General features: G+C 32.6%; 2 protein-coding genes across 4 annotated transcripts in view; both read right to left on the bottom strand.

The window, feature by feature from the left end:
- Positions 1-220: 220 nt before the first annotated feature.
- On the bottom strand, positions 221-4,343 carry LOC118440880 (nuclear exosome regulator NRDE2). The gene is made up of 10 exons (XM_035864566.2): positions 3,933-4,343; positions 3,174-3,847; positions 2,737-3,100; positions 2,508-2,654; positions 2,156-2,424; positions 1,757-2,085; positions 1,126-1,663; positions 898-1,047; positions 647-819; positions 221-562 (listed from the first exon to the last, which is right to left on the bottom strand). The coding sequence occupies exons 1-10, from the start codon at positions 4,009-4,011 to the stop codon at positions 304-306; spliced, it is 2,982 nt and encodes a 993-aa protein (XP_035720459.2). The 5' UTR covers positions 4,012-4,343; the 3' UTR covers positions 221-303.
- Positions 4,344-6,671: 2,328 nt separating this feature from the next.
- LOC118440972 (MAM domain-containing glycosylphosphatidylinositol anchor protein 1) overlaps positions 6,672-24,712 on the bottom strand; it is a 125,577-nt gene continuing 107,536 nt past the window's right edge. For 2 of the 3 annotated variants that reach the window (XM_035864755.2, XM_035864754.2), the window contains exons 9-15: positions 20,799-20,929; positions 15,317-15,476; positions 14,006-14,353; positions 11,900-12,166; positions 7,590-7,829; positions 7,341-7,453; positions 6,672-7,008 (exon numbers count right to left, since the gene is read on the bottom strand). In XM_035864755.2, the coding sequence (XP_035720648.1) occupies positions 6,931-7,008; positions 7,341-7,453; positions 7,590-7,829; positions 11,900-12,166; positions 14,006-14,353; positions 15,317-15,476; positions 20,799-20,929 (1,337 nt within the window). In that variant the 3' untranslated portion in view covers positions 6,672-6,930. Of the gene's footprint in view, positions 7,009-7,340; positions 7,474-7,589; positions 7,830-11,899; positions 12,167-14,005; positions 14,354-15,316; positions 15,477-20,798; positions 20,930-24,712 lie in introns of all 3 variants that reach the window. The other variant, XM_085657674.1, reaches the window with a different exon arrangement.

Raw genomic sequence — 24,712 nt, 5'->3', positions numbered from 1 at the left:
CGTTATAATTAAGAAAAATAGCTTTTATGTTTATTTAACAAAAGGCTATTTTTCCACGTGTTGAATATTTTAAAGTATGATAATTTGAAATTAAAATTGTTTAAAGTTTCTTGCGTAATGTATAAACGAATCTGCTATTGTTTAAATATTAGTGTATTTTACTCTGGTACCAGTTTTGTGATATTAATATTTATTTACATTTGTTTATGAAATTATTTTTGATATTATTTACATTATATACACATATATTCGTAAAAAAAAACATTTATATTTAGAAACAAATTGTACATAAATAACTATTTTTTATAAATGACCACGCAAAATATTTAATTCTTCTGGTGTAACATGCATTCGTAATTCTTTTTCACGTATCACATCTTGAATTTGTGTTAATAATTGTGGTGCAACTTCAGCCGCATCAATATAAATACTTCTTGCCCAAGGACATAATGCTACACTTTCATGATAAACTTCTTCTCCTTTTTTCTCGCATAAATTATGTTCTCGAAGAAGAAGCATATATATTCTCCATAAAAGTGGGCAATATCTTATTTCTGGTGTTCTTAAAAACAAAGAAGTATAATAATTATAAATTAATGTATAAATAAGATTATATAATTTTTTAAAGAAATTTTTTAAGAGAAACCTTGCAAATATTCTATGAAGTGACAATAATTTGTTACGTGATGCACAAGCTGCATCATGATCAAGTTGCATTAAAAAATGAGTTCGTTTACGTCCAGCTAAACACAAGGATAATGCTTTCCAAACTGAAAACTCGGATTTTGTATTGTTAATTTTCCAACTTGGTAATTCACTCTATAAAAATATCTGTTGCTTAAAATATAGATACTAGAACATTAAATTTTACATTGATTTGCAAGTTTTCAAACTTACCTGTTTATGGGCATAAATCGATAGTGCATAAAAATTATCTGGATATAATTCTAACATATCATGTAATATTTTATTCAAATTATTATCCAGATCTGGAAAGTTTTCATAATGTAATTGTAAAATTACAAGTTCACTTTCATATATCATTTCCTGCAATAAATAAAAAGTATTACAATAATAACAATAAAAGAACAAGGGAACAATAATAGAACAAAATTAAATTTATACCTGTAAGTGGGATTCTTTGCAATGTTCTATACAACATTTGTATATATTAATAATTTCTTCAATATTATTATTTTTTACATATAAAAATAATGTATAACATACAATGACGTCACAATCCAAATTTGGTAAAAAAAACGTATCTATATCTTTATTCATTGGTTCTGTCTTTAAAAAATTGTTGACACAATCTCTTAAGTATTTCTCAACAAGTAATAATTGAGTATCAGTTGATCCTGGTACCATATGCTTAATGACATTTAATATCTTTTCTTTGTGTGCTTCTTTATATGTTTCAGTATTTAATAAAGTTTCAAAAAGTGTCCTATACAAGTTAAATAAAGCAGCTTTTTCTTCATGATCTGATATCATAGACGGACAAGTACAATTAGATTGAATAGCCGTTTCTAAAATATTAATACAGCTTTCAAATCTACCCATTTCTCTTTCTATTAAAGCATATTCTTTATAAAAATGTAAGTTATTTCTATTTACATCTTTTTTTAAAAATTCCTTCAATATAGATTTCAATTTTTTTCCCCTGCAAAGAAAATATTCATATATTCGTAGTATAAAATGTAAGGTATATTTCATTATTATTAGATTAGAAATTATTTCATTTTTATTAACTCACTTATTATCATATTTCAAAGGCTCATCTTTGTTAAGAAAAACAAGTAATCTTTCAAATCTCAACCACCATACATATATATTATTGCGCTCAAGATTTGGTAAATTATCAGCAATTGTATGAAATGTTTCACGTATAAAATCTAAGTATGGTTCTTGTGCAGGATGAAATTTAAGATACTGAGGCCCAGAAGTTAAATGTCCTTCAAGTATCCCATGCATTAATGCTTTCCTTTTTTTATGACCAGCCATTTCACCTACTATCGGATATGCAAATGGAAATAATACTTCTGAAGAATCCACACCCCATGCAAATTCTTTTAGACCTAAATTCTATATGTATAAAAATTCATATGAAGACATTAGAAATTATACTTCAATCTAAAATTATGATTCAGTTTACCTTCAAGATGCAATTTCTTGTTGGTAATAGCGGTATTTTTAAAACTAAGAGACTATAAATTGCCATACGAAAATTCGAATCACGACTAATTATTGGATGTACAAAATCGGCAACATCTTCTGGTATAACAAACCTACGAGAATCCCCAACTAATTCTAATTCCTCTTTACTAACACTGATCCAATGACAATTTTCTCTTAATGATTCTGTTCTCAACCATAGTTGATTTAATGGCAATCTTGACATTAATACCACCTCTTCCATTCCAACTGAAAATATTTATAAAATCACATTATATTTGAATAAATTAATGTTATAATTATAAGTCTAATATAAAAATAAATCAACTTACTTAGTTTTTTTTCATCTATAATTTTTTTAAAAACCAAACTATCTCTATTCAGATTGAGATTTAATATTAGATTTAAACGTATTGTTTCCCACATTTGTTCCCACAAACCAGTATGTCTCAAGAAAACTAAGCACTGGTATAGCATTTCTAGTATTACAATAATGAAAGTAGTTTAGAAAAAATGGTATATAAAAATTAAAATATTAGCAAAAATAATTAAAAATACTACCTAATAATCGTTCATCATAAATGCGCGGATTTGTCCGAGATCGTTGTCTTAATATACAAAAACATTTTGTATATAAATCTAAAACTTTAGGGACAGTGCACATTGCTACTGAACCTTGTGTAGCCATTATTAAAGCTTGCCATAGAATAACATTTCCTGTGTCCTTGTTAACTAATGTTTCCATTTCTTTTGAAAATTCGTCAGCAGGTGATATTTCTTCCATAAAGCGCAATTTTAATTTTAATAATTCTATACAATCTGAATTTTTTTCTAAAGCTTTTTCAACTATTGATAACTTCCTTAAAACTGTAGAACGTTGAATATTCTTAGCTAACTGATGTTTTTGAAATTTAGTCAGAGTATCCTATTTGTAAGATATAAAAAAATTGTATTACAATTAATTTTTAATAATATTATCTTTTTAATAAATAAATTACCTGAAACTCAATGTATTCCAACCATAGTTTTATGTTTTTAGGATTTTCCAATAATTTTTCATTATATTCTCGTGTTTTTAATGTTTGCTCTTCTTCTAAATTTGTACACCAAGATGGAATTTCTTCATTTTTATTTATTGTTGTATCTTTGGCGATTTCTCTTTTAATTATTAAATCATTCTTTTTTGTTTTTTCTGGTAGATCAATGTTATACGCATGATATCTTTGATAAATATTTTTTTTAATTTGTTTATAGGAGACAAAACCAAGATATTTTTGTCCGACATTATAATATGGTCTTGCTCTAGAACATAATGTATTTACTGTACTGTTTCCTCTATCTCGATGTTTGTCTTCAAAATATACATTTGCTACATCTCGTTCATATTCATATTTGTTTTTCTTTTTACTACTAGATTTTCGTTCTTTCTTACGTTTTTTTGTATGTTTAGATGTTTTTTTTCTTTCCTCACTTGTACGTGATTTAACCAATTTAATGGAATTATAATAGGAATGTTTATTTTCGTGAGAAGATGTATTAGAAATAGGAACATCCGTGGAAGTAGAGAAATCATTATCTGACGAATTGTCTGAAGAAATATCTACTACAAGTGTTTGCGATTGTAAATATGTTTGAAAACTTGAATTTGATAACCAATTTGTTGATGTATTATCTGATATTATAAATATGATAAATAAATAAATTAGAATTTTGGTTTTACAGGAAAAGAATGTCGATAATGGTTTAAGAAAGTTTACCTTTTTGCAATTGTTGTGAAACATTGCTATTTGGTGATTCAATTACGTTTTCATTTGAATAAGCAGGAAACAATGACATTATTTTTATTTCCAGTTTAATAAACACCACAAATTAATTTATAGGTTATGATCTTTTTATGAATCTTTCATGTTGACAGTGTAGCAACATAAAATGCGGTATATTGATTAGTTATGTTGGCAATACACATTTTTCATAAGGCGTAATAGTAATGTTTCAAACAAACGCGTTGCACAATTGGTCGTCCATACATTGCAGTACCAAAAATATAGACATTCGCCTTACTGAAATTCTATTGCTACGGTTCTTAGGTATAGCCTAATGACAAGTATAGACAGTCAATGAAACAAATATATAATCTCGATATATACTGATCGGACGATAAAACTGGTATGTACTATTCCTCAAATTCTATGCGGTCGGTAAAATAGAAATTATTTTGGACATTAGTTCGATCGACAAAAATGGATTCTATAATCAACGGCACGACAGTAAAGCAAGGATCTATTATTACTAGAATGTTTACTCTGTTGGTAAAGAAATTTATATTATCACCTGTCATTTACTCGGTTGGTAAGAAATAATAAATAATAAATAATAAATTGGTCAATTTTGTTTACCGTGTCGATAATGCTATCTTATTTTTTTTTTATGTTCTTATAATACGGTAATTTTTGTATTATTTTTTTTATGCTCCCACAATCCTAAATTATCAATAATTATTGACATATATAAAATAAGATGGCAAAAATTTGGTCTAATGGTATATGTTTTTTATTATCAATATAGAGTACTATTAAATCGTGTAAATGTTTCGATTTTCGGAAATAATCATCGAAATTTCTGATCTTTTGTATAAATTTCATGTATCAAAATTTTTAGATTTTATACGAGTAGAAGATTTTCATATGTATCAATTAAATATTATATATTATCTTGTATCTCATTATCATTGGTTTGAGGCTATATCAGAAAGGAGAATAATTTTAAATAAGCGCTTATATAGAATAACTTGTATTTAGAACTTTAACATTATATTGTATCGATAATAAGATTAAAGCAATAAAAAACGCACATTATATTTTTGTTTAATTTTTAATTTTTTTTAGAGCAAAAAACCGAGAAGATGAGATACGAAAATAAAAAGCATGCTAATTCGTGTGAAGTAAGATATTAAACGAAAAAGCAAAGTTTAATTCGAAAGCGGTTATTCGAGAATTTGAGAAAGGCAATATTTTTCTAATGTTCGCTGCTTTATTCGGTATTTTCGAGTAGGTATACGGAAAGGTCTATAGAATGAGTCGAGATTTTCGGTTGGCGGTTAAATCAGCTGCTTGATTTCCCGAAAATAGGTAAGAATCTCGTGCGGTTTGGACGAGGGTATGCACCCAGCAAAGCAGCCACAGTGTTGCAGTTCTACATAGAAATTCCATGCTCGTTCGTTTCTACTCGTGGATCGTAAACGGACGTGCTCGAACGTGAAATCATAAAAGTTTCAACCTGCGAAGACGTTAAGGGGATTCTCGGTACGTCTGCACGTAGCTCTTAGGTAAAACTCCACGAGTAAGATCCTTTTTCTCAGCCATTTACCATCCGCTACTTCTCTCTGCTCTTCTCTCTGCTCTTCTCTCTTTTATCGCTCGATATCGTGCACGATACCTCCAAGTATCTACATATCTATGACTTATGAGTCTATCTAATAAATGTAACTATGTATATATTTTATATATCATTTTGAAATTAGATAGATTCCCTATTTGTTTCTATTTAGACGTTCCGCGTTGGTAAAAAACCATTAAATATATATAACGAATCTCTTGCGAAAAATCGATTTTCGTTAACAATATATATTTTTTAATATTTTTCATTTGCAAATTGTCTCAAATTCTTTTTGCTGTTTTCATTTTAGAATGCGAACCGATTTATCGTTATAAAAGTTTTTTTTATAAAAGTTTACTAACGAGTTCGAAATGTTTGAAATAATGATTGGAAGTACGTAAGTATGCTTTTTTAGCATTTAAAAAAGTGGCAAAAAAAAGTCGGCCAAAAGTTCAAATATCATATTATATTCCGGTCAAAGTATTTTATGTGCTTAGGAACAATTTGCATTTTTGATAAGCAATTTATTAGAAATACTGAAGAAATAGGAAAAAAATAAGGAGGTCGAGATATCGTGGAAGAGGAATTGAAGAGTACGCCACGATCTATCACAAAATATGTCTATCTAACAATGCGAAGATTTACGCGCCCTAAAACAAAAATCGTTACGAAAGGAGGCCAAGATAAATCTCGTACTTTTTTCGTCCCACATTTTAGCGGTGACAACTGTGGAATCTTTCTACGAGTATGAAACGTTTGGTTACTTAAATTATATTTTTCGTTGTACGATAGTGCTTTCTCTATAGATAATGATTTACTCTTGAAACATTTGTTAAAGTCTTTTACGTTCGATCTTGAACATATTCGTACGCATATAGCATTACTCTTGATCATATTTTATAAACATTTTAATATTCCTATATATATATATATTGTATATATGCACACATATACATATGTATATATATATATATATACATATATTTATAAAGAGTATACAATTTTAAGGAATAAAATTTTGTTCCCGGCAACGATAAATTGGGTTTATTGGATGTATGTTTCTCGAACGTAACACGAAATTGATGTGTTTTTATTTATATACAATATTTACAAATGCATAGTGAATGGTTATAAATGTTTTCGTATGGTCGAACGTGTACAACATGGCGTAAGCATGATTTGGCATTTTCCACATGTCTCCATCTCTCGTCGCTTCTTTTCCTCCGGAATCCATTTATAAATCAGAAAAACCGTTTACCCTGCTGGACGTGATTCGATGATCGGGCTTCGTACGAAAGATTCGTATTTTGCTGCTCGTCTTTTGGCAGGATCTTCAAACCATATTGTTATTTAATGTCCAATTCTTTTGAGATTTTCTTCTTAAATGCAGCTCTCCTGTATCGCCGTATTTCTCATACTTTCGGGATAACGATGTGGCCTTTGAAGACTATAGAACGTCTGGAAATAAGATAGATTATAGGTTTATAAAGCTATTATTTCTAGAGATTCACTTATAATAATTAAAATGCTTAATTTTAAAGTGAATTTAAATTATTTTTAAAATTACGAATCGACAAACCAATTGAAGATGTAGACACATATTGTTGCAATATGTTATTAATGTAAAGTAATGTAATTAATGTAAAATTTTGTAATATAGAATTTATTTTATTTTTTATCTTTGTTTTTGTTTTAACATTTTACATATATAAGATATAATAGAAAAAGGAAGAGAAATGATTAACGAATACAACGTCGACAATAATCACAATAAAAATTCGATTACTTACACTAGGCGATGTTCGAGAGTAAGTTGAGTCTTCTAAGACATCGTGCGACATCTCTCGTCCTTCCAATTGTCGAGGTCGTCGTGGCAAAGAGCCACAAATTGGAATTTTTCTATCTGAAATTGTATCGAAAAAACTTATCGATGTTATTATTTCTGACTATATAATTTTTTGATTATCTGAAGAAATCTTTTGATAACAGTTTTTCATTTCTATTCGAATAAGACGAATATCGAGAAGATAAAAAATTACCTGTTAAATGATGTGATAAGGCCGTTGTTGGTATAAGATCAGGATTTCCATCCTCTTCTTCGGCTTTGCTTGTAAAAGTCGCAATGCTAGATTGTTGAAGTGGTTTTGGTTTTGTGGGTGTCGCCGCGTGTCTTCTCCAAAGAGCCATCAGGACGCCGGTTACGATTAGACCCAACCCGGTTGCCGTACCGCCTAGCCCGATCAAAATTGGTGACATGTCGACCGAAGAAACCGATTCGCCTGTAAACGATATTTTGACAAGTTCCATTCGCAAATAATCAATTTGCTTTTGTCCTTCGACGAATTTAGTCTCTCAGAATTTTTTCTTTTCATTTGTCGAAGTAAAACGATACTTTCAATATTTCGCAGGAGAAACAATAAAAGAAGGATCGAAAAGAAAAATAAAAGGAAAAAGAAAAAAGAGAAAGAAAAAAGAAAAAAGAAAGTGAGAAGAATACGGTATCTAGATATCCGTGTATTTCTATTTTGTAACACCACTAAGCTTTTCACAGAGTAGTCCGTTATTTTAAGATAAAATAAAAAAAAAGATCAAGATGCAACCATCGAAAGAAATAAAGTTGATATATTTAAACGGAATATCTAGAGACAGATGATTTCTCGAGTTTGAATATGAGTGTAATTTTTATTTTACAGATGTCTGAATCGATCGTTCTTCGTACTTTAAAACTTCGTAAACTATCATCTTCCATCTTCTCTAACCTATGCTTGTGCAAGAAAGATCGTCTTATTTGACCATATATCCGTTACTTTCTCCGGTCACCAACACGAATCGTTTTCTTATTTCAACGATCTGTTATATGGGCAAAGCCTGGGGATAGAAGTAACCGAGCGTTCCATTTAAGCTTTCCTTGCACGAGCTATGGTTAGGTTTGAATTGCTTCAAGAGATATACGTCTCTCCTCTTTCTCTTTCTCTCTCTCCCTCCCTCTCTTTCTCTCTTTCTCTCCGTCTCTTGGATTCTAATTTCCTTGTTCGCTTTGTCTGGTAAGTAGTTGGTGCAGTTGATAGATGCGATTCGAACTGCGTTAACTCAATGTATATATGTAAATCCATACACACACACACACACACACATACATATATATATATATATATATATATATACGTATACATGTTAATGTGTGAGACCACAACCGTCAATGGCTAGAACGTATAATTTATTTTTAATTAAGACAGTATTTTAGTAAATCATAAAATGACACCTCAAATCTTTATCTCGCAATTCTATTAATTCTACGGGGCAATAGGTATTTTGGAAAATTTTCCATGGATATCGAATATTCTTTCAATTCGTTCAATTGTCTTTTATTTTTCTAATCTTTTGGTTTTCCTTTCATTCTATTTGTCTACCATTCTACTCAGCAAGGTTTTACTCAGCAGTACTCTACTGGAACCATCTCTAACCGTCCTAGACGGTTTAATGAAATTCCTAGATGACGTTCGACTGTCTTCCCTGGTTTAAAATGAAATTTTACAAGTTGAAATACTTACTTCGTGTCGTCGACATTACGAAATGATTTGTCAAAATTTCGAATAAATGAATCGTTTTATTCATTCGAAGAAAACGCCCTAACGATAAACGATATGTCCGTATTTATTAATTGAATAAACGATAATCGTTAAAGGTATTCATTAATCGTCCTTTCGTTGAAAAACAAATAATTTCTATCCTATGGAACAATGCAAAGAGCTTTGATAATATGAATTAAATTTTTACGTTATATCGTACGATAAATAATAATGGAAAGTTTTTCCTGAACTTTTAGGTATCTCGCAATTTCTGTCTTCCGACGCTAAATACAATGAATAAAATATGTGAGAGTAAAAAACAAGAAAAAAGGAACGTTGGAAGAGGAAGAATTTGAAAAGATTAAACGAAAATTAATTTGTTTTTCATTAAAATCTCATCGGGGATGTATCGCGAGAGGTAATACTATCGTTAATAATTTTGGAAGGAGTATGGTACGGAACGCTGGACGAAAGAAGATAGAGGGGAAAGCTTACGAAAGAGCGTAATGATTCGTCGTTCGCGCTTTTCGCCTATCAAGAGCTCTTCTCTCCTTTATTAATGGACGCGCATAAGCGCGCCCGTGCGCGATCCTCTGTCACGGAGGAAGATTAACGAAGGTGACGAAAATTTTCGGTGCACGAAAATAGTAGCTCGGTCCGGCACGTTTATTGGAGAACGTACGGACGACGACGACGTATGGAAAGGAGGGGTGGATGACGTAAGGGAGGAAAGAGAAAGAGAGAAAGAGAGGGAAAGAGAGAGAGAGAGAGAGTGAGAAAGAGAGAGAGAGAGAGAGAGAGAGAGAAAGCAGACGAAAGGACGGACCACCGCGGACGAGAGAAAACAGAATGCATAATAATAGCTCATAAATTTTGAGGCTTGTTTCCGGCTTCTGTAGAGGCACACCGTTTCATGTTTCACCATGAAACGGGTACCGCCACCATCGTATCCTGACCTGACCCAAGGCTGACCTCTCTCTCTCTTCTCTATTTCTATGCGTATTTGGCTATACGCCGGAACTGTTCGGCCGAGAGATCATTTGCATTCCGATAATTCCGTTTATTTCCTTCCCACGGATGTTCGTTAAAAAATAGGATTTCGCGGCGGACCTTTCGGCTGTGTTATTCCACGGTTATTTCACTCGCGGCAAAGTGTAAAATTGCTTTCGCAGTGAACAGAATAGGAGGAGGAAGGGGAAAGGGTGACTCCCCTCCGGTGGGAAAGCTACGATTCGCTCGATTCCGGTATTATCGCACAGTAAATCTATGGAAAGCTTTTGAGTTCTACCGTAACGATCGCATGCGGAAAAACGTTTATTTAATTTGGGATAGAATTATGGATACACAAAATACAATGGTGGTGCGATAACCGATGTCGATCTGATAGACAATCAACGTATAGATTGATAAATCATCGCAAATAGTTTCGTTCGATGTATATGATCTAATGCTAATGACCCAACGTTCGCGATTAGATTCGCGTTCGCTTTGATTGGGTACGATCACGTCGACGATTGTAAAAATTTATGTGGTCTACAGTTCCGGTATCGTGATTTTATACTACATCTACATGTATACATATGTGCATTTCGATGACGTGATGAAAAGCGAAGCTTTCGAACTGGAACGATCGCAAAAAGCTTTTTTTTTTTAAACGACCAAGTGGCAGATGGTACGTTAATATTGTTTCGATCATTCTCTCTCTCTTTCTCTCTCTTTCTCTCTCTCTCTTTTTCTCTTTCCTGTATCATTCTGCAGAAACATGTTGCCTCAAAGGATTGAAACTAGCGGCCGTTTTCCGTGCTTCCAAATGTCGCACTTTCGTGCTTTATAAGTGCTGAAAAGATAAAACTTTTTTATGACTCCTAACTGTTAATTGAGAATATATAATATGAACTCGTATATCGTGCGTATTTGAGTAGGAGCAAATTTTTTTTATTGATAATAGTTATTTTATCAGTTTAATTGTACAGTTTAATTGTATTTGAAAATCAAATAAATCAAGACATACGTTTAGATATCGTTAATAGTTTTTCCCAAATTTGTATCATGAGACCCTTTGAAAATTGATAAATAGGCCATAGTTAACGTCTATTATGTTTCCATGATATTTCTATAAATTCATTCATTCAATAGACTATAGTACGATTTTAATTGCATATATATATATATGTATGTCTATGTTATTTATAAAATAAAACGAATTTTTTCATTTATTATAATTTCTATACTATTCTATATATACTATTCTATCGTGTTATTAAAGAAAAACCTTTCTTTTGTGTATTTCATTTATAAAATTGACTAATATTCAACTGACCATTGATTATTCTATAATGAATGAAACAGAATGAAATAACGATTCATGATTTTGTTACGATTCGGAAATGATTCAAATAAACTTAATAGTTTGATAAATTGTGGAAACTATAATAAATAATGTTCGAGATATCAAAACTAATTAATATTTGTTATAAAGAAATACGACGAAATAAATATTAGTTGTTTTTCTTTTCTTTCCTACGAAGATGGAAAAAGAATGTGAGAAGAATATATTATGGCAAATACTCTAGCAAGGATTCAGAGGGCGTGGAAAATCCTTATTATCGCGTTAGAAGATTCTGAAAGGCTACGGTGGAAAGACGACTCATAGAATTGCATCGTAATTTAATTCTGAGCGGACGGTTCGCAATATTTTTCGTTTCTCTTCTTCTTTTTTTCGTTTTGATCTTCTCTCGTAATCTTTTAGAATTTAATTCGCGTTAGCGATACTCACGCACCGGTATATTTCGCTACGCCTTTCAATGCGACTCCTTCCATGATGACTGGGTCGCTCGAACCTTTCACGTTCACTGCATAAAGGGCAACAGTTGTTGGTTTGTGAAGCTTCAGTTCCCATATAGGATTCAGCGATTCGAACCTTTGCTTGTCCACAATGGCAACAAACTTTTGGGGTAGTCCGCCGTCGTAACCCTCCACGCAGGATATCTTTATCCACGAGTCGCTTTGATTGTAGGCGGTACAATTTTGCAACGGGTAAGGTCTGCCTGCGAAGTAAACAAGCTTTTTTTATCAAAGAAATTAACATGTCAATATGTATATATATATATATATATATATACATTAAATATATTAATAGTACTTTTCACCTTTGAAACAATTTGTCAAAAGAAAGAATTATTTCGATATCAAGTTTGCAACTAGAACGTTTTATTTAGAACATACGCGGAAATAAATGTGTTCGTCATTAACGGAATAAATGGAAATGTTGAACCCACGAGACGTAGATACTTCAATATGTGTTGCAGAAAATTCTCTTTTTCGAATAATAATCCTTCTCGACGAAACAATCGATACGAGCGAAAAATGGAAAACCGGAAGAGGCAAACAGTGCCTGCTATATGAAGAACGGCAACTATTGCTCGGCGAACCGCGTAACTTCGTATTATTGCACAGGGGAAAAGTGCAACGTTATTTGGAACCTATAAGCGAACGTATAAAATTACGATTCTGCATCATAATTATCCAATTCATTATTGACAGTACGCTTAGCATTAATTGTCACTAACATATACGAACATATACGTAAATAAAAGCAATTGTAATATCGGTGTATTATTTTACGTTCATTTAAATTTTCAATCAAATTATGAAGAGACAAATAAATGAGATCATCTCGAAGATTTGAAAAAAATTCGAAGATAAAAAGGGATAACATTCGTTCGTTTTCATTCGCCGCCGTTGGCATGCATCGTCGTTTCGTTTAACGATTTAATTACCAATGAACGAACGTTTCCTATTGCTTTACGTAAATAAATATACGGAGATATTGTCAGTGTACGACGATAGAACGTAGATAAAAAAATGAGGAGTGCGAAGAAAGCAGGGAAGGTTACGAGAAGAGAGCAAGCGGGAGCAAAAAAGTGCTGTCCGGTAATTACATAAGAAATACATTGGCCCTTCGTGTAAAATAAATTATGTGTCCAATTACCGCAAGCAGCACATAGAAGGAAGGGTGGGATCCAGGGAGTACTTGAGTCAAGTCGACGCGGCGAAATATTCGACCGAGTCGAGTCTGGATCGTTCCCGTGGTGATTTGGACAAAAGCATCTAGTAGCGAATTCGCACGGAAGCAGCAAAAGTTCGGTACACTCGATACGTATGTCGGTACTATGATACCTTTGGACAATAGTTTTACGTTTTCAGCATCGCCTGTCTCCATTGCCTCTCTTCGGTACGTAATGAACATATTCAATTATGGTTTTCATTAAATTTTCACAAATACGCACGCACCAGGAGGCGCGACGTGGAAAAGTTTTGCACGATCATGGGCGCTCGGGCGCAATGCACCGAGGTGTTTTTCGCTTTCTCACTCCGATGGATACGACGGATTTTTCTTTTAATCTCTCGTTTAAGAGTCTCGAAGAAGAGAATGGAATTCTTTTTTTTTTTTATAATCGTCAAACAGTTAGCTCGAAAACGTAACGCGCTTAGAATAAAACGCGTACATAAATTTCATATCGATGTACATTGACGCGAGCTTCCGGAGAAACAATAAATTATCTCGAAAGCTGATTTTATGTTGCATTTGTTGCAATCAAATCTAAAATCCTATTTAAATCTAAAAATATATGTAAGATAGACACTGTCATAGGAAATGATAATAAAATTGAACGAGAAAAGACGTACTTAACTATTTGGTGACTAATATTAGATATATAAGATAGGTATTTTCTGACGATAAGAAGGACGATACCTTGTCGATGTTGTTTCTATTTCGAGAACTTAACTAGACGAATTTCGGGAGAAACATGCTGGTGGATGGAAAGGACCAATGTGTAGGAAAGGTAGGATGAGGTAGGAAATAGGATTAAACTTGCACGAACCTGCTGCTATAACCTGATACAGGCAAGGTTGCTTAGATTGGCCAACGACGTTGCTTGCCCAGCATCCGAGCGTCCCATAGTCCATATCCGTTGACGGAGTGTAATTCAGTCTGCTTATCGTACTCTCGCTAGTATATTTCGTGGACGGAATGTCGTTCAGATCTCCGCTGCTGTTGAATGTCCAGTGGAAGGTCACCGTCGTTGGATTCGCTTCAACCTCGCAGACTAAGCTTATGGTTTCGTGCTTCAAGGCACCATGCACGTCTTCCGGAACATTAAAAGGCGGTGGCGTGGCGTTTTGATATCTCCAACCTCCAAAGTTTAACACGTGCTTACAGATCGGTGAGACTAAAGTGGAATGAAGTATTTTATTTCTCCTTTCTGTTTATAATATGTATGAATGGCTGGGGTCGTTCGATATAATAGAACCAATGTTATTAGAATTTTGTAAACATACACTCGGGAGGATCTTGGAAGGAACATAATATCAACAAGCTTGAGATGACTTTTAAACAGTCGTTAGCCAGCAGCCGTACGGATCAGTTGTGTTTTTCGTTTCGTTCTATGTATTTGCGTATATCTTTTATCAAAGTGATTTTATTATGTATTATTATATCAGTGATATTTTAATCGATTATTTTCACGTTTAATTCTCTCTAATATTCTTACAGAATAATTTATAATAACAATTTTCTATATAAGATTCCCGTGCGTTATACATGTCGTTTTGTTCGTTACCTTCAATGAAAATTATGTATAAAAGACGTATTTTGATCAATTTTAAGTTTTACAGCAAGTAATCGTGCAGTGTGAAACGTGTATTTAACAATGGAAGAACGAAAGGAGATCGGAGTGATTCGACGGCAAAGAGAGAAGAAAGAGAAAAAGAAAAGAAAGAAGAGAAGATTAAGTTCAAACAATAGATTAAGTGCGACGTTGATTGTATCATCGAGCTTTTGTGGCTTATGTGTGTCGTAAACGTAAGTCGAAAATCTACGATCATTTCCATCATGAATTTATTACTTTCACACTTATTTATTACATATTCGTATTTAGTTATATTCGAACATTTAATCGATTTATGAGGGACAGTAATTTTATTTTTTTTTCTGAATCATGTTTTATCGCAAAATCGAATCGGTGAAAAGCATTACGTGTAGCAGCGTTATATTTATAGATCAATACGATACTAAAGTTTTCATAAGAAACATTTCGTTCATCTACCTTTTTCTTTATTGATAATATTTGATCGTAAAGAAAGGTCGAAAGACGGGGAATTATAAAAATAATGAGTACGATAAACATACTCACACATAACCTCTAGATTGACGACGTTAGAACTCTCTTGACCTTCGAGATTGGTAGCCATACAGGTGTACTTCCCAGCGGATTCTCGTGTTATGCTTTGAAGTACCAGAGAATGGTCTGAAAGCACTATGCCGGCGGTAACGTCGTGATGGAGTTCTTCCTCCTAAATAAACAACCAAAAAATATTGAGGACGTCAAAGAACTGCGCATTAGATTTTGTTGTCGTTTCATCGTTAAGGTAAAATAAAAGAAAAAGAGGGGATTAATAAAATGACGTACAAAGAATAACAATATGTTGTGTAATAAAAAGAGGAAGATTGGATATACGTACGTATACATATATACCAGAAATGTGTACTTCGTTAAAAGTAATACAATAGTCCATTTTTGTTGTTTTTTTTTTTTTTTTTGTTTTAATGAAAACTTCATAATGTTTGTTTGCGGACTACAATACTCAAACTTGTCTCGCAACTTTTCTAGTATTCATAGCCAAAAGAATTTTATAATTTGTTTTTTCAATGGCAGGTTCGGCGTAATTTAAAAGTAATTTTACGATATGTGGTAGACGAATAATAGCGTGAGATGAGTCTTTATTCGTCGGGTAAGGCACAAGGGAGTAGAAGGAAAGTCGAGTTGAGCGGCGATTCGATTCTCGGCGGTTGACGCTCTCTGGTCGCGAACGGTTAGTTCGAAAAGTTAATTCTCTGGATGAAGTAACTTGGAAAAGTTAACGTAACCTTCGGCATATCTTTCTTCTCTGTAATTTCTCTATTACTAACTATATGACACTTTCCAGCATCTTTTCTTCTCCCTGATTTATTTCTTATGCATTCTAATTTACAAGTTATTATAGTTCTTTTTTTTTTATTTTTTTCTCTAAGATTCCGTTGTTACGCAAAGTATTTCTTGAAATATTTCGTATATTGCATATTTTATTCGTATTAGAATATCTCCGATTTATTACCATCCATCAAACTACAAATTGTGAAACTTCTCTGCTCATTTTTGATTTTATTCTTTTTTAACATACGAATCAAAATTTTTTGCCTTCGATTATTCAAATAATTTTTTTAACATCATACTTTTTAATCAATATCGAAAAGAGGGAGAGAAAGAGAGAGAGAGAGAGAGAGAGAGAGAGAGAGAAGAGAAAGAGGGTAAAGCAAAAGTGATTCATTTATGTATTTTATATATATATATATATATATATATATATATATATATATGTAAAAGGTGTGTCAATAGTTTTATCGAGTAACTAAGTTAACGTTCAACTTTGTATTCGGCGGAGTTGCTTTCTGATCAACGAAAGTGACGAGCGTACTCGAGGAAGGAATCACGGCTTGTTATACATTGACTTTGTCATCGTCGTCGTCGTCGTCGTCGTCGTCGTTTCGACGGAAATGGCAGGACAAAGAGAATTTACGATGTACTAACTCGAGTAATGTCTCGTCCTTCATTCTATGTCTTGTACAACATTCAACGTGTCCATTTGATGTCCTTATACTGACACACATAGACACGTAGTGTCAGTAGATACATTAGTTTTGTCTCTTCCTAACTCAAGCAACATTTATTGTATATGGATATCTGTATACACAATAGCGACATTATAATTTCTAAAAGTAATGAAAAAGATTTACAGATCAAATGAAAAATAATGCGATTGAAACGAGAGAACTTTTTTAACGACAGAGATTGAGTTTAAATCTGGATTGCGCTCTTTTCAAGTTTTTGACGTTGATGGATACGATGTGAAAAGATTGTTTTATGGTGATATCTAATAATCCCTTTTCTATGACTCTTACAAGGGTCGTAACTTCTTCAAGTTTTCATCTTTGTATGAAGATTTTTGTATCGTTGAATTTTTTATTTTTTTGTTTCTTCATTTTCATTGTTCCGTCGTTATTTCCCGTAAATTTATATTTACGATAATATCTCGTAATACAGGCATACATTAGAAAAGTAAAAATTTTTGAAATGAACGTTGTAGTCTTTTCTCGAAGCAAATTGGCAAATGTGAAGTAGATCGGAGCGTCGTTTATTTGTTAGGTAAAAATTGTTACAACTATCTTAATTAAAGTTTAGATATTTTGGGAGAACAAAATTATTCGACATAGAGCTTTCTAAGAATTTTAGGTCAATACAGATTACGTTATTATGGATTTTCGACAGTAAAAGAAGAAAATATTACGATTCTAGAAAGTAATAATCATACAAAGGAAGTTCTCTGTCGTGGAGAAACGAAAACGTCAAGAAAAACGTGTTGGTTAATTCACGTCGAAAATTGAGTTACTCTTTGCGGCTCGTAAATACGAGTGAGGGCGAGAATCTTGGGTGTCTCGAGGTTCGTTCGAGAAAGTTTCATGTCGAGCAAGGATCTGAATTTTCTACGTGAATATATTCTCTCTCTCTCTCTCTTTCTCTCTCTCTTTCTCTCTTTCTATATGTTCTTCTATATATATATATATATATATATATATATATATATATATATATATATCTTCCTCTTTCGTCGACGAGTTGGCGGAGCTCTAAGTATTATTTGCAAAGTACGTCGAGCAGAGGGAAGCAGAGTAGTCGCTAAATTTGGTTGGCACATACAATAGGAACGACTAAGATCGTGTCGGATCAAATAAGGTGTACTCTCGAAGAACGATGAAACGAACGCACATAAGGCCAAGTATCGTTCTATCTACTCGAAAGTGCTCACACGCACTCACTGTAGCGGCCACAAACTTTCGTGTTGTTTTATAAGTATCTAACGAGTACAGTATATTCGTTTATATTTGGTATCGAGGAGTTTACAGAAACTTGAATTCTTGCTAACGGAGCAAGTAGAACAGTTTGAATTTTAGCTTCAATATGTGTATACATTTGAACTTTATATTTTTATTTTTCACTATTTATACTTTTATTTAACAAAAATTTCCAAGACATAGGGCTTGGGTTTCGTATGGAATGCTAAGACAAAGAAAGATATTTTCAATAAAATATCTTTATTATATATTATTTAGAAGTAAACTAATTATTTCTTCCTATCTGTTCGTTTAGAAAACATTTCGATATCTAGTCTTAATCTTTTTTGACTGTTGTAACAAATTGATTAAACCGAATAAATTTTTATATTCATGTGCAATTTCATTGTATGCAAATATATACATATGCATATTAAGGTTTTATTTGTTGGTGAGTTTTTTCTTTTTTTTTTGCTTTACTTCTTAGTACTCACTGTGTTTATTTTTACTTTAATACAACATAAGAAATAAGGCAGAGATGATGCCTGGAAAGTTATCTAGAGCCGTCGCGTATCGGAGAATATTTGGTATTAAATATTCGTATTCCCTGTCGGAGCGATAATAGACCTACCGGGTTCATGTCTTCCAGCTATGAAAAAGCTTGGAATATACGCGCGGCACGTGCTCCTTGTATGCATGTGGCTGTCTGCGATCTCGGTTCTTTTCTTCTGACTTTCTCGAGACTAGCATACACACATGTTTATCTGTATTATAGTATTTATATATAAGATATCTACCTATGCCCTATTTTTGCGTCTGAATTGTGAATTATGCATCTTCGAGTTATAAATCGTGTATTTACGAGTTTATTATAAATAACCTATCAACGAATCATAATTTCGATTATTCGCAAGCTAAAAGATGATTTGTTATTATATGTAAAGTTATGGAAAATATGTAAATTTAATGTAATATTGTTGGAAAGTATACCAAGCGAATCATGCGAAATCCTTTTATTCGTATATTTTTTTCGTTATAGTAACGTTCATAATATTACCGAGAAATCCATGACTCGTGCTATGCTTTATGATAGTCTATGAAATTAGAGTAATATTATATTCCGGTATGACTCTGTTATTAAATTAAGACCAGGGCATTAATTAAAACTTCATCGACGCATTCGAAAATACAGTTTTTTCATTACCGTACGATTCCAAAAAAAAAAAAAATGCAACAATTTATATTTTGCATTTACATTAATGTGATTCGCATGAGAAATAATTATTTAGTTGTAAATTGAATTTACCGTATTGAATTTACGTAGTTATGAAAAAAAAAAAGAAAAAAAATAAATTAATTGTTATTGCAAGATGTTATTCCTTTCACGGATAAAGTATGTAGTATATTATACATATTTACAGACAACAGAAAGAGAAGCAGTTTTTCGATTACATCGATGTAATAAAAGAAAAAGCTTTTATTATTATGAATGACTTTAAGGTCGGACTACGTTGAATTTCGTCTAGCAATATAGTAGTATGGTAAATTAAAATACGATCTTTTCATTCGTAGGTACAGTTAAACGACTAAGTGGACTGAACTTTCTTCTGTAATAATCCGTAATATTTTTTTTTTCTTTTTTTATTGAAAAATAACGATTAAAGGAACATGTAATTGTATGTGCATGCACTTTCCGACTGGAAAATTTCTTTTTGGTCGCATCAACGATTCTGACGTGTTACTTTTAGGCAAGATGCATTTGCGCTCTTACGAGATTAAAAGGTACTACCCAATGTACTTCAAAGAATCGACGGAAAAGTAGAGAAGAGTGAATCGATAATACTCTCTATTCTTTCTTCTTTCTCTTTCTCTCTCTTATTCTAAAAGTTTTATTTCACGACGAATGATGGGATAGTGCCGTACGGTGAAGAAAGCGGTAAAACGAGAAGGAGCGATAACGAAAGAGAGAAAAAGAGAGAGAGAGAGAGAAAGAGAGAGAGAGAGAGAAAAGGCGGTCAGAATCTTTCTAGGATTTCCCTATTGCACCTTGCTGTTGTTCAAGTATTCAAAAAAAGCTCGGTACCTAGCACTTGAAAAGCTCCGCCGTTATCTTCGGTCACTCGAGGATCGTCGTGTTAAGCCTCTTAAGGAGGATTATGCTTTCCATCATTTCCTAGTCCGAATCAGTACGCTTCCTGGGAGGATTGGCGAAATCCTACGTAGCATCCGCCTAGTCTTTTCCTATTCTCATCCTCTCTCTTTCTCTTTCTCTCTGAGCTTTCCGACAACGCGAACTAGGTCCTCTTGTGTTCTCTCCACGGGCCCTACGCTGTCACCTCGGCTCCAGCGATCTTGCGTCGCGTGAACAGCCTCGGGACAAAACGAAACTAAATAGGAAAACTGTGTCAGGTTAGTTGGTCACACTAATCCTTCGAGAAAGATACTATTCCGAACGACATTTATGATATTTTAAAGAAATTTTCTGTCACAATTATCGCACTATTTGCAACAAGTAACGATTTATTTTTTAATAGGCATTGTGTCATCGATTTCATACGCGTCTATTGTAAAAGGGACGTAAGTGAAATATTTAAAAAAAATAATAGCATCAAATCCTGAATATATGTAGGTATTTCGTAGAAGTTGCAATTTGTAATTTTCCAAATGTATGAACATTTTTAAAAAGGATAAAAGGAATGAGTTCTATATAATATATAGTTGTCGTTTTAAGATCGATTGATTCTTACCTCATGAAACCAAGTTAGTTTATAGGCTCTAGGATTGGACCTGACGGTGCACTCGAAGTAAACGCCGTCGCCCTCTTTAATGCGCTTCGGATCCAGGGAAGAACCCATTTTGAGAGTGACGATAGGCGCATCTGCAAATTGAACAAGTCAAGATATTGATTAGATTAGAATCAGTTTTATTTAAATTGCAATTGACTCGAGTCGAATAAAGAATCGAAATAAGAGTTTATTTTTCAATAGATTTCGGCGAATCTTTACAATTAAACATTTTAAATGTGTAATGTACGATGTCTTTAATTTTTTATGTTTATATGTACGTACATTTGTACTTACATCGTACGGTTTGTTCTATTCGTAGAAAATGACGTGTTTATGCGTAATCGGATTTCTTATAATTTCAAATTTCTACATCATTATTTTCATCCGATTATAGTATTATCATTTTATCCTAACGAACGAATTATCATATTTATACGTAATTGAAATTTTATGTCGATTAAAATTTCATCTCAAAAGAAAAATTTGTATATTTTTACCTGCGTTTTCCGAATTCTTTCTCATAAATTTCGTCGACAATTCAAAAACAAGACCCATCGAGGAGTAATTGGTCAATTAGCAGAGTTCTCAACGAAGACTTACTTTTCATCCATATGTAAAATTATTTTTCTTGGCAATTGATCTTCTGGAAAAATTTAAGAAAAAATCAATTTCATTTATCTCGAAGAAATCTAAGAAAATCGGTCTGTCCGTACCAGCCAAATGCCAAAATCTGTTTTATTTAATGATCGATAAATTCATATTAATCATTGTAACGTTGCATTATTTATATCGTTAATAATTATTCATTGTATTACTGTTGGTAATTAATTAAACATATTTGTTTACAAAATTTTACAAATTATTCAATTTGGATCAATTACCCAATATTAATTTAGTTGTTAGTCCAGTTCGGCGACCATCGAAAAGAATATCGCGAATTGGCAGCTTTCGAGGTGGTGTACCATGATGGCCGAACTTGGAAACAACAGAGAGAATACGTAAAATTAATTGTTATTTAATTAGTTTATATTTATATAGATATAAATAGAGATAGAAAATTTTAATTGCAAGTATTACTGATTTCACGTTTCAAATCACTCTTTAATATCATTGAAGTTATTTTATGGAAATTGGTGATAGACTGATTGTTGCGTGATAATAGGTAAACCTAAAAAGATATTTGAGTAAAAAGAGTAAAAGAAATTTTTCAAATAATTCCATTTTTATAACGCATTTACTTTTCGTCTCATACATTTTATAATTCGCAAAGTTTATGTCTAAAGATGAAATATTCTTATCGTGAAGTTTTTCGATCGAACGGATTACATAATACTTCTCATCGTTCAACGACAAAATCGTTTCTACCGAAATATGCAATAAACGAATATGGAAGTTTTCGTCTTTGTAATAATTTTTGAAAAAGAAGGTAAAGTAAAGATTAATTTAACAAAATAGAAAGGAAGAGTGAGATATCATGATATTTTCGAAATTATTTCTACTGCTTCCACGAAATGTTATTTATGAACCGAAGGGGAGCAAACCGCGCCACAATAATATGCGTACCTATATTATCGGGGGCGGCGTTTAATGAAATTTGCATTTTCGCTTGCGCTCGTATTCAAAGTACCAAAGTCAAAGGCGAATCTGCGACTGAAATGCGACTAGCGTAATAACGTCACGCACGAATTAACACGAAATATTTATTCGACTGCTTCCTAGTACGAATTACGTGTCGAATACTTCCATTGATATACCTATTGTTTTTTAAATACTCAGATACGCAATTTTTTGATAATTTTCTTTTGCAAATAACTATGTTTTCCTTGAATCGTTAGATAGTTAATATTATAATAAATTTTAATATTGTAATAAATTAATATAAGATTTATAAAATTTTGTAGATTTAAAAGAGTAGAATATTAATTTTTAAAAATATATCTTTACATGTTGTAAAACGTGTATTTACGTATAAGTTACGTATTAAATATGATATTATTTATCAGTATAGACTATCGACTTAACAATATTCTTGAGATCTATAGTCATATAGATTTATAAAAAGTATAATATTAGAAAATTTTTAGCTTATTTATTTTTTCTTTTTTTTTTTTTTAATACTTTTACGACGTATGTATGTATTATAAATGACATAGATACGAAATATAGAGATTCGAGAGTCGATATATAGTAAGACCAAGAAAGAAGAAGGAAAAGAGAGAGAGAGAGAGAGAGAGAGAGAGCACAGATAGCAACGTAAGCGCGAGCATGTGGCGACGAACGATATGCGGCACGCACGCGGCTACGTCGAAATGCGAGAGATGCGAGATTGGTCATGCATACGTATACGAACATATGTAGATATATACATATGTAGATATATACATATGTAGGTACGTATATATACTGTATACACCTTTATGCATGCATGTAACCACTTATAGATTGGTGGACGATCGCGGGAACTGGGAGTTCGTACTACTGCGGCTAGTAATGAGTAGTAAATATGTACATTGTGTGCATATATGTATCTATTTTCAACGATCACATCGTCAACATTGTCATTATCAATATTAATATAATATCATGTTGTAGGAAAAGCGCATGTTACTTAGCTTTTTTCCCCCTCATTTAACTAAATTATTTTCAATTATTAAGTAAAAACATTTGAGAAGCTTTTGGTTTATTCATTATTATCTTCCCCCGTTTTTCAACACACGATATAGGGGTGACAGTTTATGATCCATATAATATCCGAATTTTGTACAGATTTAATTTTCCACTTTTTCTTGTTCTTTCTTCTCAAATCTATGCCAAAGTGGAAGGTGAAAGAAAGAGAGAAGAGTAAGAAATAGAGTCGCGACTTTTTCTCTCAACTTCATTAACGTGGTTCGTTTGGCCTCGACTTTTTTTGATTTTCTAGCAACCCTAATTCTGCTACTAGCGACCCTTTGTGCCACAATTGTTCTTTATAATGAAGAAACGAAGTACCTCGAGCTAAAAGAGCTCAAGACTATATTCTCTTCCGGTCGAGCGACCCGGTTTCAATGAAACCATTCTCAACGTTCCCATTCCGCCATCTTCTTTTTAACCAGAGAAAATATATACTTCAGACTATAAAGACACGCCCGGTAGCGAGCGAGTGCGCGCACATCTTTTTATGCGGTTCGATATATCATATGCTTTCCTGTCTACCGTAGAAAATTACGATCCAATACGACGAGATACGATCTTAAGCGCGGCAACGATCGTTCTTAATCGTTGCCGTAACCCAAAAAGAGCTCTCGAGGTTTCACCACTTTAGTTTGTCTTCGTAAAACATTTATAAAATGTGCTCCTACGACACTCAAGTAACCATTTATCGTGCCGTAACGAGGTGCGCATTGCTCCGAAATATTAACAAGTGTGCAGTCGACGAAGTTAATCTACCTCTCACTAGATTCCGTTTTCTATCTTAGTAAAACCATATCAGGATATATTATTATTTTTTTCTTTACTTTTGTTTTTTTTTTTTAATATACAGTATCATTGTTTAACAGAGCACTTGCGATACGTTTATTTTTTATATTTCTTTTTATTTCCTCTTCGTGAGTGTTTGAACGAACGCGTTTGAAAAAACTCGAAGAACTGAGTACGAATACGAAAAGAAATAAGTGTCGATGGGAAAGAGTGGCAAGCCGCGTTCCAATTTTCTTTGCGCACCTCTTTTAAGATCTCTTCTCACTTCTTATTTCCCCTCCTACCTTTCTCTTTTTCTTTCTCTATCTCACTCCATTTTCTTTTTCCTTGAGTTTGTTCTCTACATTTCCTTGGCTTTCCTCTTGCTTTCTTTCCTACCCTATTTGGCAAGGGGTTATCGATAACCGAAGAAAAGAGGT

This window comes from Vespa mandarinia, chromosome 6 (genome assembly GCF_050613455.1).
Source record: "Vespa mandarinia isolate Hongniang chromosome 6, ASM5061345v1, whole genome shotgun sequence".
NCBI classification, from domain to species: domain Eukaryota; kingdom Metazoa; phylum Arthropoda; class Insecta; order Hymenoptera; family Vespidae; genus Vespa; species Vespa mandarinia.
Note: the sequence above shows the minus strand (reverse complement) of the source record. Positions and strands in the feature narration are given on the sequence as shown.

Excerpts from the sequence above, each read along its gene's own strand:
- LOC118440880 (XM_035864566.2), bottom strand. The coding sequence starts at position 4,011 with ATGTCATTGTTTCCTGCTTATTCAAATGAAAACGTAATTGAATCACCA. Across the intron at positions 1,048-1,125 it reads GCAAAGAATCCCACTTACAG|GAAATGATATATGAAAGTGA; the intron begins GTATAAATTTAA and ends TATTTATTGCAG. Across the intron at positions 820-897 it reads CGATTTATGCCCATAAACAG|AGTGAATTACCAAGTTGGAA; the intron begins GTAAGTTTGAAA and ends ATATTTTTATAG.